General features: G+C 38.6%; 1 protein-coding gene across 2 annotated transcripts in view; it reads right to left on the bottom strand.

The window, feature by feature from the left end:
* LOC309598910 (macrophage mannose receptor 1-like) overlaps positions 1–17,573 on the bottom strand; it is a gene marked incomplete at both ends in the record, with an annotated part of 64,257 nt that extends 46,684 nt beyond the window's left edge. Inside the window, 6 exons of one of the 2 annotated variants that reach the window (XM_082329937.1) lie at positions 2,012–2,158; positions 4,528–4,641; positions 7,792–7,956; positions 11,465–11,638; positions 13,237–13,638; positions 17,443–17,573. In XM_082329937.1, the coding sequence (XP_082186063.1) occupies positions 2,012–2,158; positions 4,528–4,641; positions 7,792–7,956; positions 11,465–11,638; positions 13,237–13,638; positions 17,443–17,503 (1,063 nt within the window). Of the gene's footprint in view, positions 1–2,011; positions 2,159–4,527; positions 4,642–7,791; positions 7,957–11,464; positions 11,639–13,236; positions 13,639–17,442 lie in introns of those variants that run through there. The other variant, XM_082329938.1, reaches the window with a different exon arrangement.
* Positions 17,574–17,888: the final 315 nt, after the last annotated feature.

Here is a 17,888-nt window from a genome sequence, read left to right as displayed (position 1 = left end):
TGGAGAAAGCACTTCTGCTACAAACAAAACTGTACAGCTGTTGGCTTCGTGAAAATCTTCATCTGGAACAAAAATAAATATTCTGTAAAGATTTTTCTCTATTTTGTTTTGGATACAAGCATGATTATATTCTGTTGTAAAATGTTTTTCTGTCCCACAGTCCTCGCATACTGCCTTGTTAGACTCAATTGTAACTTCTAGGGTTAAAATTTCAAAGGATTGTCCCTGTGTTTAATGTTAAGTGCACAACTAAGTACGTGTATGAATTTGCGATTAATTTATTTCTTGACTCAGGAGCCCTAGTCAGGAAAACATCATCTGCCATGAGCTTTCCTTTACATCATTAAAAGCTGAGGGCACTTAACACCTTGCATGATCGCATGCTTATTCCTTTTATGACTTCCCCCCACGGGACATTTTGGAAAATATTTTATGAAGTGAAACACTGCCAAACTCTGGTTAATCTGTCACCATGTTTACTCAGCAATTTCTGTAGAATTGAAAACTTTTGTCTCATTTCTGTTCTTCCTCCAAATTACTGGTAAACTGGGGCAGGGGGAGAATCAAAAGTCTACTGCGTAAGAAAGAACTTATCATTAGACTCCCCAAACTGAAACGCAATCTAAATAACATAGCAGCCAGTATTGAATTAATAGTATATTTAAAGGCATCAGTGTTTAAGAACTGATGTATGAAACCTGAAAAGCTGAGCAGTAGCCAACTGAACAATGTAAGACAACCGATATAAATTAAACTATCTGGTTATCAGCTATATACAAATACTAACAAAACTTTACATCTTAATTTAGGAAGAATTAAAATATGCACTCATCCTTCTCAGCTAAGGCAACAAATATGCTTGATTTCAATACTGAAGTATTAATTTAATTAGGTATTAAATATTTATTTCAATATTTAATTAATGAGACACTAGCTCATTCTTGTGGTTTTTTTCTCGTAACAATAAAGCAAAAAAAATTAGGCAGAAGTCTCTGTCCTAAGTGTTTTTGTCTGGACTGCTTATATATTGGCAAAAGCAGGAAAAGCGTTACAAAATATGTTTTTTAAGCCAAATGTCAAACACTGAGTTTCCAAAACATCTGGTTTGCCAATAATGCATATTAGTAAATGAACTGGAAATCCAGCAATGGTTTAGCTTTCTGCTTCTAAAACCTATACAAAATAATGTCAGTGGATTTAGAAGATACCTATATGTCCTGGAAAGAGAAAAAAACTTGGAAAGAACAAAAAGAAGGAGTGATGAAACAAAGGAATAAGTTACAAGGTTTTTATAGTACACAAAGAGATAATGAGGTAACTGGTCTAAATAAAGCTATGAAAACTTATCCCTGTTTTGTCTTTCTTATGTACATTAGGCAAGTGCCAGAATTACATTTCTTCTGAAAAAGTGTCTCTCTATATATAATTTAAATAATTTCATAAGTAAGTTAAATAGTTTTTATATATATGCAAATAAATAATTGTATATATCTATATATAAATATATATCTATTTATAAAATACATATATAAAAATTATTTAACTCTCTCAAAAGAATTTGTAAAAATTCCTCTAGTTCACTACCAACTTGCACTGGCAAACTCACTCTATTCCATAAGTAGTAAAAATGACAGCAAAAAGAAACAGATTAGTTTCACTGAGTACATGGGGCTTTAGATAATTACATCTTGTTTTTTAAAACATTAAATTATTTCTCTTTTTATTTTATGAACGAAATCTGACAGTTCTGCTTGTTTTTGGAAAAGAGAACTCCACCATTTCTGCAATTTAGGACTCAAAGCTACCGAAGAAAGATTACTATACAGGAAGTAGGGAAGCCAGAAAAAAAAGGAAGTACACACTGTTCGCTTTTACAGGGAATCTTGGTCAAGCCACAGTCTGCAGAGACTTTTGCTTGGTTTTACCATGTGCAATAACAAATACCTATTAGAACTACAGATAAGAAACGCTTGTCATTAATAATTTGTTGAGGATTTATTACCAAACCTACCTGTAGGAATAATGAAAGATTCTAAAGTAGCATTTCCTCGTTTACAAATATAGCCAAGTTTCTGATTGCATTCCCGATTCTCCCACTTAGCACCTTTGCCAGGATTTAACGCTGCACAGATTTTTCCAGGTTCTGGAGAAGGATGTCCTTTAAAAAAAAAAAAAAAACAAAACAACACTCAACAAAAACAACAAAGTACAAGCACATTGTGGTTACCCTCCCAATTACTCTCACATCCTTATCTGTTCCATGCTTTAATTATAAGATACATTACATATAGAGAATTGTGATTCTCCACAGTCCTTTAGACTGAACGGGCCGTTCATTCCCTTAAGAGATATTTTTTCACAACCACCACAAGCTGAGACATTTATCCAGTTCACAATTTAACAGCCTTTTCACAGGTTCAAAGTCTTGATTGAAGGTATTGCAGTGCACCTATTTTGTTCAGGTTTTTTCCCTTTCTACATGAAGAATGTCTAAACTTCAGAACGCAATCTTTAGGTGAAAAAAATGTTCAGTAAGCTAGTCAAATTCTGTACTTAGTGTAACAGTAAAGACAGAAAAATAATAAGAAATTATTTCACTAATGTGAACTGCTTGTCCACTTATCTAAACAATACGACAATAGCAGGATATTTGAATATTTTCAGTTGAAGATTAGCATTAGCACTAACAGTAACATCTAGAAGAAAAGTAGAACCTGTAGAACAGAACAAATTTCTGCCATAAACCAGATGAACTTTTCAAGATCTGGTCTAACGTGATTAAACTTAACATGGATTTTCTTTCATTCCTGAACACATGCCGCTATACTACATAACAAGCAAGTGTCAGTACTTTTCGGCAATAAACACAGCAAAACAATATTTTTTAGTGTGCAGGATTGTTCACTGAAAATTTTCTTATATCATTATGATTTCATTACCTTAGATTAGTCTTATATTTGAAGTCATGTTATATCTTCTTCCCATAGAAGAAAAAGATACGCTTACTTCAAAAATACAAATTTAAATTGTTTTAATGTACAAAAAAAAGTTCAGCTGTTGGCAGTTAACTCTTCCAAATGCCTAAACAGCATAATTTTAGTTTAAATGTTGATAACTTAGTTCCCATGTTTTTCTGTTATTTATTTAGAGCTAGTGAGATGGAAGAATATGAAGCTTACACAAATTATTTTAAAATATACTAGTGGAAGAACAGCCAGCTCTTGAACATCCAGGGTAATGGGAATGAAATAGAGGTAGGCTAATCAAAGTAAAGTCATGAAGGAGATAGCACAAATATAAAATAGGTTATACGGACTTTAGAGTATTACCTTTGAATGGAATTAAGAAACATAAAGAGTTAAAGATAAATGGAGCCCATTTTGGTTACACCAAAACCCATCTAATCCTTTACAGGACAACTGCGAATTGTCTGCAGTTTTAACAACCACGAACAGCTCCCCTTGCCACTTTGGCTCCACCTCACAATCAGTTTTCCTCCACTCTTCATTACATGCAGATCTTCATCAGTGCACTTGGATGACAGACCTATAAATACCTTCACAGCGACTTGCAGTTCAGTCCATCTGTTTGCCTTGTGTGCTCACCCCATTGGAGAGCTATTTATAAAATAGTTCCATTCACTCTTCAAAGCTTACCTACTCAAGAAGTTTGTCCACATAAAATGTGGTTTTGGCCTTATCTACATAAGGAAGCCATTGGATGATACAATGGAGCGTGCATTTATAGTTACTGCAGGTTAAATACATGTGACTTGCTCAATGAAGATACAGAAGAGTATTTACACTGCATAACTTCAGACATCTACTTTAAATTCGTCTCCAAAGGCTTTCTGAACAGCCAGTGCAAGAAAACAAGGGTCCTGCAAAAAGACGCCTTAACATAGGCACTCCAAATGGTAAACTGGAAAAACACCTCTTATTCACCATGTATACAGATGGCATAGGAGACTCGCTTTTTAATAATGGCACCAGGGTTCAACATTGCAACCACAGGTGTGAAGTAGCTGAGTTTGCTTTAAAGTAGGCTAGCCTAACATGTCCAGTTTGATATGTGTTACTGCCATGGGTGGGTTAATCCCAAATGAAAATGAAAGTCCAATCTTTAAGCAAATAACCAAAACAAATTGGAAAAGAAAGGAATTTAAAACAAACATACACTGACCAGTCTAATCTCACAAACGAAGACACCTATAGCATCAGATTTATTCTGTAGTCATATAGAAATAAAGTACATTAAGAAGATATACAAATGAAGTGTGAATAGATGACTTTTAAAACTTTCCTCTGGATTTTGAGGCTACCATTTCCATTGTGAATAATAAATTAACCTCAGCGTGTATCCCTAGCGTAAGGGCCATTACTCACAGTGTTTATAGCCACAGTCAGAACCTGTCAACATCAAAACAAGCTCAATAATTGCAGGAGACCAGAGTACTAGAAAAGAATCATGTTACACAATGACCAAATTTTTGCCTTTTAAACTGAGTAGCAACATATTTAACCTTACCTGGAACCCAATTTAAATATCGAAAAGGAGCACCACCAACCCATTGCCATCCGCTGTTGAAATTCAAACTGTTAAGACCAAACCAGAGAGCAGAACTCAGTCTGCCAGTCAAACCTAGGTAACAGAGACAAAGAGAGATACTGGAAGTGCACAGCAACAGCAAACGCTTTCTCAAAACTTGAGAGCTGAATTCTAGCTAAACCATCTGCTTCTCCTTTTTCCCAGTACAAGTTTTAACAACTTTTAACCTTTTAGTTAAGGTGGCTATGCTAAACCTGCAAAACATGTCATCTTACATGGGTCACCTTAGTTTTAGAGTTTTCACGTTTTTAGGTGTGGAAAATTTTATTACAATAGAAAACAAAATGACACTTCTGCATGCTCTTTGTAAACCGATGATCATAAATATGAAACAAATATTTTTTTCCAGAATTATAAAATATTAAATTGATAAAGTTGCACAAAAGGTCACAAAACCAAAAAACAGTTTTCTAAAATGAAACATGAATAGTTTCCTATTGTGTATTTTCTCTTCCAATAAAATTAACAAATGTGAGTTTCAAATTTACAAAATACTGTAAAGTAAAAAAACTGTTTGCATTTTATCAAACTACATTAAAATGCAATTATTCCAAACATCATCTTTTTAACAGCACATCATCTTGTAAATTTTTCAGACTCATCTGATTTCACTTCTTTAGCCAATGATAAGCCAGGCTGCTAAAACCAGTTCCAAATTAATCCTCCAGTTCTGCAAAACACCTAGAAATATCATGCTTAAGCATGGTCCTGCTGAATTTTCTAGCATTATTTATAGTCATTATTAATCAATTGTCCATTTCTGCCTGTTGTGTAAGACTTGGAAGCCCAGGTGGATGACTCCTGATTTTTTTGAATTAAATGTATTTCTGCACAGCTCGCAGAAAACCATTGCACAGCATATATTATTTATTTCAGCTAGTACCGATGGCATCATGCCAGTATGTAATGTTGCTCTATATATTTTACTTGTCTTTGACACCATGATTATGAGTAGCACTTGAAGCATGGCAAGGGTAAAAGGAGGGGTAGTTAAGCACTGGAAAGGACTGGAATGTCATAGTAGAGCCTGATTTGGCACCAATATGTTCCAGTACTTCTTCTATACAAAAAACTTGTTATTAAGACAGTCAAGAACTGAGCACGACAGGAAATCCTGGTTCTGCCAGGAGAGCTGTAGAATGAAAAACTGATTTTCACATACATTTGGCATCAATATCTACTAGTTTGCAATTAAAACACACCAACTAATAACTCACTTCTATACGTCAGTGCCAGATTGCTCCCTTGAGCATTAATTTCAACAATAGTTTCATCACACTCAGTAAAAAAAAAAAAAAAGACCCATGTTTTGACCAAACCCTTAAATTGAAAACAAAAGTTTAGACAGAACAGACTGTGCATAGCATTAAAAATACATTTATCATTCCTCTAAATTGGAAAAATATGGATTTGATGGTTGGACTATTAGATGGGTAAGGAATTGGCTGGATGGCTGCATCCAAAGAGTTACAGTCAATGGCTCAATGTCCAAACAGAAACCAGTAACAAGTGGTGTTCCTCTAGGGTCTGTATTGGGACCAATACTATGAAATGTCTTCATCAATGACATAGACAGTGGGATCAAAGGCACCCCCAGCAAGTCTGCAGATGACACCAAGCTGAGTGGCGCAGTCAATATCCTGGAGGGAAGGGATGCTACCCAGAGGGTCCTTGACAGGCTTGAGGAGTGGGCCCATGTGAACTTCATGAAGTACAACAAGACCAGGTGCAAGGCCTTGTGTCGGGGCAATCCGCAATATCGATATGGACTGGGGTATGAATGGATTGAAAGCAGCCCTCTGGAGAAAGACTTGGGGATACTGGTGGATGAAAAAATGAGCCAGCAATGTGTGCTTGCAGCCCAGGAGGCCAATCATATCCTGGGCAGCATCAAAAGAAGCATGGCCAGCAGGTCAAGGGAGGTGATTCTGCCCCTCTAACTCAGCTCTGGTGAGACCCCACCTGGCGTACTGCACCCAGTTCTCAGGTCCCCAGTACAAGAAAGACATCGACCTGTTGGAGCAACTACAGAGCAGGGCCATGAAAATTATCAGAGGGCTGGAACAACCCTCCTGTGAAGAATGGCTGAGAGAGTTGGAGTGGTTCAGCCTAGAGAAGGGAAGGCTCTGGGGAGACTTTATCATAGCCTTTCAATATATAAAGGGGGCTTATAAGAAAGGTGGAGAGAGACTTTTTACCAGGCCCTGTAGTGACAGGACAAGGGGCAACGGTCTTAAAATGAAAGGGGATAGATTTAGATCAGACATAATGAAGAATTTTTTTACAACAAAGGTGGTGAGACACTGGAACAGGTTGCCCATAGAAGTTCTGGATCCCCGTCATTAGAAGTGTTCTAGTTCAGGTTAAATGTGGCTTTGAGCCACCTGATCCAGTGACTATAGCAGGGGGAGTGGACTGGATGATCTTTAAATGTCCCTTCCAACCCAAACCATTCTCTGATTCTAAGAACTTACATAGTACAACATATGGCATAGAAAAGTTTATCTTCCAACTGATGTAACATATTAAAAATATTTTCTAATCTATTTAATAGGTGAATTAGTGGACTACTTCATGTGTGTACACAGGCTAAGAAGGCAATAAAAAGGAGACTGTCTCATTATAGAACGTAAATGTTTTCAAGCACAAATTCAGGACTGAATTTTTTCAGAGAAGTTTGGAAATTACTTCAAAAAAATGTTGAAGGAGATTGAAAATAAAACAAGCTATTTGTAAGTCCTTTTGTTTATTTGTTCTTTTTCTTTCTTTTCACACTTTAGCACATACTGATCATACGACAGCTTTAAAGAGACAGGCCCAAAACACTGACTAGTACACATAACAAGTAGAGCACAAAAATGATGCAATCTTGGTATCTGCATCTTTGGTTTACAAATTATTTTGCATTTTACTGCATTTCAACATTCATTCTTTATTGCTTGCATTACTTAATTGCTGTATTTTTTATGTTACTGTAAGTTTCTGGCAGTATTAAATCAGGACAAAATAATCATTATCTGTCTGATTTTTCCAGCTGAATCATTCAAGATAACAATTTAAATCTACTAATTACCAGAATTGAACAAATATCCATTTTCAGGATGGAACATGCTATATAAGTGTCACTGTTACAATAATGCACTTTTTAAAAAAAAAAAAAAACACTGATGGATATTACACTACCTGTCAGGTATGTTTGTTCATGCAACTCTGTGATGCTTAATAACTCTGCCTTCTGTTGTTGACAGCTTTTTCTTGCCTGGTGCCATTTCAGAGCTGCCTCTGAGTTTATCTGGTACTGGACATTTGTTAAAGGATCGGTATTCCACAACAAATCAATGCTATTAACTGTAGGGAGAAAAAGAAATGCCATAACAGATCATGAAGATGGAGCCAGAAAAAAATACAGAATAAATCACTTAGTAAAAATACACAAACCTAGCCACTGCAATAGAGAACTGGTTTGAAAGGAGTCCTGAAGCTCTCTAACATGTTAGTAAATCCAGGGCAGAGCTAAACCATGACAGCTGTGTTGGCCAGTACACAGGTAATGAAACAGTGTCACCATTTTCTCTGACATAACAAAGCTGCTGTTTAAGATAGAAGATGAGTGGCTACAGCCATGCTAAAGGAGCTGATTCCTCACTGTGGAGAAAAAGACTAAAAACTTCCAGACTCATGCTAGCTAAGGTATACATCAAGCTGACCACTTTTCTGAGACAAGAAACCCCAATTTTTTTACAAATTTTGAGTACTATAAAAAGTGGCTATGGATTTTCTTACTCTGACAGAGGTAATCAGACCCAAGCACTGAACACAAAACTTACATTATCAGCATCCATCTCACCCTTTCCTGCAATTCCTGATTTGTCTTATGCATGTATCTGACATACCACCATGCTTTCTTCTCTGCCACATGATCTCACTGTGATCTCTTTGAATACCTGAACTTGGCACTTTTAGGCAATGCCAAACCAGTGAAAACGTCATCCAGCAGGGCCCAACATTAGATGTGGCCCCAGAAGGTACCACACTCCTTACACTGCTGCAGCCTCTCCTGGCTCGTCTCAACTGAATCCTCACAACAAGCAACAGACAACAGTGTGATCTCCCTCTGCCAAAAATGGAACCTACAGGTGGCCCTAACACTGAGCTAACTATCACTCCATAAAGAGATTCAAGTTGCATGACAAAAGCAGAATATAGCAGGGTTCACTGTATGTCTGCTGACAATGGAAAATGACTGAAATTCCTGCAGCCTGTATCAGTTTCTCAAGTTGCAAGCTGTGAAAAATTTGAGAGAAAGAGGTCTTTTCCTTTTCCGAATCCAGGGAGCTCAGAAAACCTAAGTGTGCAAATAAGAGGAAAACAGTACAATAAACAAAACTCAGGACAAAGGATGATACATGTTAAATGTCAGCAGGTCAGTAACCAGTTCCACTTTTTCCTGTATTATATGTGATAGTCTATAGATAATATGAAGTGCTTCTTTTCAAATTAGCCTCAGAAAGCAAAAATCAAACATAACCTACTGTAATATTGACATTTGACTAAAAATAGGAACTTTCATCCAATTATCATTATCCACAAACTAACTTCTGTCCAAAATATTTTATGACTATCAGAAGGCAAAATTTCTTTGCTACACTATGTTCTACAAGACCATAAATTCCTATGCATAAGCACAAGCCTAGAATACAACAGAAATTGCAAAAATATTGAAATCTATAATTCAATAAAGAAAACTGGCTCTGACTTGATAGAAAGGGTTTTATAAGTCTTCTACAATTATTACAGAGGAAGAGGTAAACAAGACTATTTAAATATTTCCTCATTCTCTGCACTTTTCGTTTCCTTCGTAGTCAGCCGCCAGTTTTATGCATCACTTAGAAGGCTTTCTAAGTTCTTCACAGAAATTCTAGCTCTTTCATCTGTCAAGAAAGGGGCCTCAATGGACTTTTGCCCACTTGAATACAGCTATAGGCATGGCTCATGACTTACTCTCCTGATGGTCCTACATTCTGCAACCTGTTTTCTTCCCCAACACCTACTTCTACATTGCAGTGCAACATACAGCTCAAAAAGACACAGTGTAATCTGTAAGGAACCAGTATTTCCTAGGCTACTAGAAACTGATGTAGCAACACTTCTCAGTTTCTTCCTGTGGGATTTAAGTTTCTACTGTCACTGTATCAGCATCTCTTTTTAAAGCACCAAATAAAGGGTCATAGTCACAATTATGTCACGTCCACCGGTCAAATTTCTACACCTCTATTGAGTATAATAACTGTTACAAGTATAGTCTTATGCCCTCTTCATTTTGGAAAACATTTGAGCTGGTTTCGCTCACAGTCAAAAAAGTGACTGGTTCCATTATGATAATTTCACTGTATGACCAGGCCCCAGTATGAACAGCTGTAACAGTTTGCATCACACATTTTCATATTGGCACTTTTGCTCCCCCAGACAGTTTAAGGAACAACAAACACTTTAATCTTATTAAATAAACTTTAACATACAAAGACTTCAATGTTCTATGTTTAAAGGTGCTGTTGGAGTTTATTAACTTCTCATGCAGTGCATTCCTCTTTCATAGGGCTGACTAAAACTTCTGCTACCACAGCTTGTCTCTCATTAAAATATACGACCCAAACTTGAATATTTTATAGCCAGTACTGAAGAATCAGGAAGGAAACATGCAGGCAATCAGCATAAAGCAGCTTTTTCCAAAAACAATCACAGCCATCTGAATGAATTTCCTTGAATTGTGCCAAAAAATTAAACAAAATTTTAATGATGCCTCCTATTTGCTATACTCAAAGAATGCTAGACAGGTAGCATTCTTAAGTTGATCTTGCATGTGCTGTATTAATGGGATTGATATGCCCAACATGTTTTTAATATCTTGAAAATAATACTGGCATAGGAAAAAAAACAAACACACACATAATTTTTATTTGTCTGAAATAACGAATGCAACATTCATGGAAATCAGGCAAGAACACTAATACTTCCTCATCAAACCCGTTAAGATCAACCCACACTGTTTTCTTCACATCAGAGGAAAGACATTTTTCTCCTTAGCTCTGACTGCAGTCAGCTGGCATTTCACAGCAAAACACAGTTATAAAGAAGAAGGGAGGGAGAAGTGCTACCTCTTTCAGCATGACAGAAGAAGCAGCAGCTTGCAGACAAAATGCTTAGTACATATTTTACAGAAGTTCAGGAAAATTTTATTCAAATTTAAAAGAATTCAAATATATACAGGCATATTACTCCAATGTACTTAAAGTAATACCAACATTTCTAAATAAAGTTCTGTATATTCATAATACTACGGTTGAAACTCTAACTATACACAAACCAGGGAATTTAGAATATGAATACTTCTCATTGATTTTAAATACAGAACTACAACATAGCACACAGATTCGTGAAATACTGGGATTTAGTAAAAAGTTCATGTAAGTTCCTTGATGTTTGAGAGGCAACTCACTCTACAAAGTAGTCTTAATTTTCAATTAAGCTATATTCTAGCTTCCAATTCTGCTGCATAAACTTCTACAGGGCCTTTCGCATATACTAATGTAATATCTTTACACATAATTAACTTTGTATTTAAGTAAATGGTGTAATTACAGATTACAGCATATGATCAACACAGTTTCACCTGGATGTAGGTGGTCAATTTTTTTTTTATGCCAAGCCCTATATTTGCATATTTAAGTAGTGCATGGTGACAGAAGAATGCACCATTTCAAACTGTATTTTGTACAGTAAAGCACATGTTAAGGACACCAATATTTCCAGGCAGCTGAGTAACAGCACAGCAGAATCTTGAACATACAAAACTTACATTTCAATGGGCAAAATCCATACATCTTGTCAACATCAAAGTTTGAAGTGGTTCCACACCAGAACCAGCCATCTGATCTGCCAGCATCTGTGCAGTCAGCATACCATTTATCACCAAACTTAAAAGGGAATACACAAGGTGCTCCATTGGCATTTCCTTTCACTGTGTAGGTATCTAAGGAGACACAACAATTTAAAAATGTATAAGCAGTAATAAGTATGGGATACATATCAGTTCAGCTTTATGATCATATTATAGCATATTAGAGCAAGCAGAACTTGCTAGCTTAGTATACAAACTGTACTAGAAATGGGACATCATTGATAATTTTTCTCTCTAGTCCAAGCTGATACCCATGTCCACAATGAGACAAATTTTTGTTGCTTGAGGAGGCAACTGACCGGAACTGACTGAGCCAAGACAAGTACATTCCCATGTTAAATTTTACATGCATAACAATCAAAAGTATAAAATCCACACAGTTAAGCAATTTTCTTTTTAAGCACAAACAACTGCTGATTCTTCTGTCAATAACCCACTCAATTGCTGACCATTTCAGACAGCGAAGAGTACATACATATAAACTTGAAAGGTATATATCACAGAGTGACTCCAATATATTATGCCCAGATAAAATTTCCATTGGCATCTAAGGATAATTTTTGTTTCATCAGAAACGTGAGTCGATGAAACTTATCAAAGTAACTAAAGCAGTTTTCTGTGTGTGCATGTGTAATGTACACGCATTGATGGGAAGACACACAGAGGAACGCTACTTGACAGGGACTGCTAGAGGTGACGTACCAAGGTGACTGTCTCACAGAGCTGCTAGAAAACAAAGGAAGAAGGAATGGCAGGCCACCACTCCATCTTCCCCCGCCTCCTTTCACATAATTTGCTTTGCTACAGTTCTTTTATTCTGGCTCTAGACCAAGGACTAGTACTGTAATCAGCCTTTCTGTAAACCCTAGAAAATGTATCCTTACCTCTCTCTGTGCCCATTTATGTTTATTAAAGAACACTAAATGGGAAGCCAAATGTATTCCCAGATACTTATCATAAATATATGTATATATGTATGTATGTATCATACATAATTTTTTCAAATTTAACTATTTCCTTGGAGGTATTTAAAGGACATGTAGATGTGGTGCTTAGGGACATGGTTTAGTGGTGGACTTGGCAGTGTTAAGTTTACAGTTGGATTCGATGATCTTAAAGGTCTTTTCCAACCTAAACAATTCTATGATTCTATTTAAATTATCTTATTTCTTTGTCTAACACTTCAGCACCAGCTCTGAGACTCACTTCAAGCACCTAGGAAGGCATCTTCAGTGTGCTGGAACTGAAGATATCAAGAGTTAATTAAATCCTTGCAGCATAATTCATATTTGTTGACAAAAAAACAAACACATAATCAACAGACTATACAGTCACACTATGTCTTTCTGTACATATGTAAATAGTAAAAGCTAACTGTTGTGTGTTAGTTATACACATGTTCTGAATAACCATAGACTTTTTTTCCCCTCTCCAAATGAATCACTACCATGCATGGTTAATTATCTATCAGAACGTTGACAACTGACAAAAAAGCAAAATGAAGCCCTCAAAAAACATAAACCACACACTCAAGTATTGCTGGTTTCACCAGAAGTCACACTCACTGATCATTAATGAGATGAAGGAAATTCTCCTACACTTCTAAATATTTTAATTAGATACACATAGAAATGAGTTTGAAATACAGAAATTAATTTACAGAACTTTACCTTCATAGCCTCGAGAACACAGATCGTCTGTGGTTCCGTAGACTTTCCACCTACTCCACAAACCAGATCCCTTGTACAGCATAATATTCCTTTCCTGTCTGTTTCCATAGTTGAAAAACAGATCTTCCCCTTGGATTGCAAAAAGAGTCTCATTTCTGCATTCCCATCGCTGAAGTTCACTAGCTTTGTCACAAGGGTACAGAGTGATCGGAACCCAGTCTTTCTTCGAAGGCACTCCCAAGCACAATTTGAATGCTATGCTCATAAGCTGGTGATCTGAGACCCACCTGAATTTTTGTGACTCATTTTCTTGAACGCAAGGAGCAACAGTCACTGAATTAGAACTCTGAGCCAGTACACAGCGCTTGTGATCTTCATTATATATTAAGAAGATGCTAGTATCTGCAAGACAAAAAACACTGGAATCATTTGGTTTGAAGTATCTTACTTACTATCTAAACGAAATATGAATCAGGACACTATTCTTGGGGTTAAAATCTCATCATCTCTTCAGCAAAAGAAGGTGCAGTACTCCGGTGGCCTACACCTGCTAAAGTGACTCTAGAATGCAACTAGTTCAGATGTGAGTACTTTTCAACTATTTTGCATCAGTGAAAGCATCCACACTCACAAGTGCAAAGCAGCAGAGATGCAAATTAGTGTCTCCTGTAGCTTTAAAGCATGGGTTAAACCGAAGAGAAAAAACACGCTCATGGTATTATTCCAAGCTGCACCCATGGGAGTTGCTGAAACAAGGGAGCACACACACCGTGCACTGCAGATCCCAACACTGAGCACTCCAGCAGCACTGGCTCCTTGATCCTGGCTCCCAGGCATGAGGAGATGACAACAGCCAGTAAGTTTTTCCGGCTCCATTTCCCCACAGTGGGGAGTTCTGTTCCCATAAGGTCTGCTAAAATCCTTAAAGTCTTAACTGAGGGGAAGGATTTTTGGGCTAGAACAGCATATTCATTTTTCACTCAACTGCAGTAATCAGTGATTTCTTTCTCCTTTCTTACATGTCTCCATTATGAATGAAATACTGACAACAGTGGGATTTGCCATCATCAGGTATGCCTCTTAATGACTTATGGAAATCTACAAGGCTCTTCATAGGTCCCAAAGTTATTCTCCCTCTAAGTAAACAGTGTTTCACAGCATGCATTTTCATGTATTCAAGGTTTATTTCAAAATTGTAACTATTAGAAAAGTTTTTAGAATCTCTTACACTTGGACGTACTATGGAGTGTAACATTTCTGAGCTGGTCTTGCTCAAAGACTGAGAATTTCTCCTGTCTGATCCCCTTGAGATACATTTTAGCACAATAACTTAATAGTTCTCTCTGACACTGACATAATGTATCTCTGACATAATGTAACAGGATGCTCAAGGACTTAAAACTGTATTTTAACTGGGCTACAAGCTAGGAAAGAGAAATACTAATTTATGTGACTCTGGGGATTGAAGCTAATTAAAACATTATTTATTTTAGTGTATGATTACCAAATTAAACAAATTCTATAATGGAGAACTGTTTAAGAGGAAAACAGGTTAACTACAGAAAATTTTCGCTTCTCTGCGGAGGCTCGAATATGGAAATGATTATACTTCTCTGCAGAAGAACAACCTGGGAACAAATAACTCTCTCAGAGAAACAGCTGACCTAGACTTATCTCATCCATGGTTCAGCTTCCTTCTCCTGTCCTTTGGCTTCCAGCTCACTGGGAAGTAGTGTAAAACTGATGAGCACTGGAGACAGAAATCGTTGCCTTTTGCCAATCTGTTTTACTCACAGACAATACAAGGAAATGTATAATTATCACTGCTGGTGATAACTTTTTTTATTCTGCTTTTCTACTAGCATTTAGCACAATGTTATTGTAAACTGGTATATGCAATGCTTGCAACTCTCTTTTTCCTGAAATCTTATTTGAATTTTCTGGGTAAAAGAGATGTCACACATTTTCACATGTGTAGAAAACACTGCGTGATCTTTCAAAGTGCTAAAATTGTATCTGTGGCCTAAAATAACATTCCTTATTTTATGCAGCTTATGGTACTAAAGAGAGGATGGTATGCACGTGAAAAAGGTACCCCAGAGTCAAAAGCCTGGGTTGCTGCTCCCAAGCCTCAAAGGGTGCAGAGTTTGGGCTTCAGAAACAAGGTCAGAAAGCTAAACAAAGAGGTCTGGCCAGTGGGGGCGGGGGCAAGACAAATCTTTGGTCTTCTGCTTTTCTGACTGTGCCTTTACAAAGCATTAGCTATGTGTAAACGCAACACAGCTGCTTATACAAGGCCCCAGCACACACAGGGCTCTGACAGGGAATAATACATAGGTAAGCAGCTAAAGGGCCAACATAGCCAAGCAGGCACTGAAAATAAGTTGGCACCAAAACAGGAACACAGAACAGGGGGTAGCAGGATGCAGGAGAAACTGTGGCTGAGACTGTAGTTGCAGGATTTCCTTCCCCTCAGAGCTGCTCCTGTCTCATTCATGACCATACAGCAGACCTGTAGCATGGTCCTGTGTTGCTCTAGTTTACAGCTTTATTTCTGTGTTTTTCTGCCTGCTTGGACACCAAAGAGGATTCCCATACAACACTTTCCATGGGAGTTATTAGATAGCCTAGAAGAATATGAAACAAGCCAGGTATTTGTGCAACACTTTCTATGCCCTGCCAACTCTTCTCTGTAAACACTTGATACTGCTCCCGTCAACATCATGAGTTGTATCTGTAAAACGGGCTGAGCAGAATTACTCCTATAACCATTAACTGTGTTTCACTGTCCTGTAGCAACATTTGTTATAGAGTTCCCGTAACGGGTGCCATTCTTCATTACAGATGAACTGTAGGTGGTACACTTAAAGGTCCACCACAGTGTGATCATGAGTACCAGAGTCTTGGTACTTTGAATTACACCAATTTCTAACAGACTAATACATATTTTGAAAATTACTCCTGGAAGGAGGTTCTTTAAAATGCATAGGAACGTGCCAGGCATAGGAACCAACTTACCTCACTGTTATAACCCATCCAGGGAGATCTAGCGTATTTTCCCTCAACTGTCCCAAGTAGATCCTAATAGAATTTTTCTCATAGGCTTTCATTTTTCTTCACCCACCACACTGTGACTATTTGCCTATCTCTGGCCCCAGCTTACATCCAAAAAATTGTACCTCATGCTGTAAAAGCTCACTGGCCAAGTACCTTTTCCACAGTAGAGATTTCCAGCATGCCAACATAGCTTCACACTCTGCAGCATTTGCAAACTATCAAAGATTATGCAAGCGTAAACCAAGAAGTAACTCGTGAAGCCAGTGAAGCGTTACCAGCATTAAACAGTAATGGAGAGCACCAGAAGAGCACACCAAAATCCAGAAGTGAGAGATGGGGGAGCAATAAGGCAGCAAGCAGGTAGGATGACTCTTCTCCATACAGACTCTCGCTTACCAGATAGCCTGCAATGATTGCTGCTAATTACACAAAGCAAGAAAGGTTACAAGGCAGTGTGATAAAGTTGTGCTTCAGTAGACCTCAAACTGGTGAGCTGAGGATGCTGAGAGGCTTTCGGGAAGGGCAGATACAAAACTTTCACTGAAAAATAGCAGTGTGCTGGAAATCACAGTAATTCTCAGAGTGAGAGGGTGCAAGCTCCAGGTTTCACCAAGAAACACAGCTTTCGTCTGTTTTCACAGCTCTATTCCGTGCCAATACCTCAGCTACCTTAACTTCCCCCGAGACCTTGGCGACAAGGAGGCAGCGGAGGGAAAGCTGGGTGACGGTGTTAAATTGACCGGGGGCTGAGTCCCTTAGGCAGTGGGGGAAACTGAGGCACTGCCGCTCACGGCCATGTTTGGCTCCCGCGACACCATGGGCACCCAAAGGGCTGCCTCGTCAGGCAGCTTCACCCACGGGGCACCTCAGGGTGCGGTGAGGAGGGGGAGACAGTTGGGGCGGGCGGCTGAGGGAGGGCCCGAGGGGAGGCTGTCGCCTCCCCTCGGGCCCTCCCTCAGCCGCCCGCCCCGCCGCTTCGAGGTTCCCCTCAGGCAGCACCGAGGGGGTTAAAACGGCCGCGGGCTTCTCCACCTGGGCGGCTTTTTCCCTCCCGCCCTCAAGCCCCAGGTGAAGCTGGGCTCGGTGCCCGCCGCGACCCCGCTCTTTTCCCCGCACGCCTCATCCCCCACAGCCCCTGCGGGCACTTACCCAGCAGCGGAAAAACCCGGGGGAGAAGTGTGAGGAAAAGCAGGAGCGAGGAGGGAGCCATCGCCGCGGCTTCGCCCGTGGCGCCTCGCCGCTGTGAGGAGAGGGCTTCCCGCCGGGCAGGTCCTCCGCACTTGTGAAGGGCTGGTGGATCAGGGGAAAGCTCTGGGCTCGAAATGATAAGGAAATATCCTGTCACATGGGGCGTTTTGAAATAACAGGAATTCGCTGTTCAAACTTTGCTTTCCTAAGCTGATTTTTTTTTTCTCCCAGCGGAGGGAAGAGCCTCCTTCCAGCACATGCAGGTGATAAAGTGGTGATAGCTGAGAGGAGGGCTGGATGGTTGTTTTTTTTTTTTATCCTCTTTGCGGCCCTGACAGCTTTGCATGTGGGTCAGCGGTTGGTTTTTTTTTCAAGAAAACGAGCCAAACCCGCGCCGAGGGAGCAGG

Source organism: Platalea leucorodia, assembly GCF_965183815.1.
Source record: "Platalea leucorodia genome assembly, chromosome: 1".
Classification (NCBI taxonomy): Eukaryota; Metazoa; Chordata; class Aves; order Pelecaniformes; family Threskiornithidae; genus Platalea; species Platalea leucorodia.
Note: the sequence above shows the minus strand (reverse complement) of the source record. Positions and strands in the feature narration are given on the sequence as shown.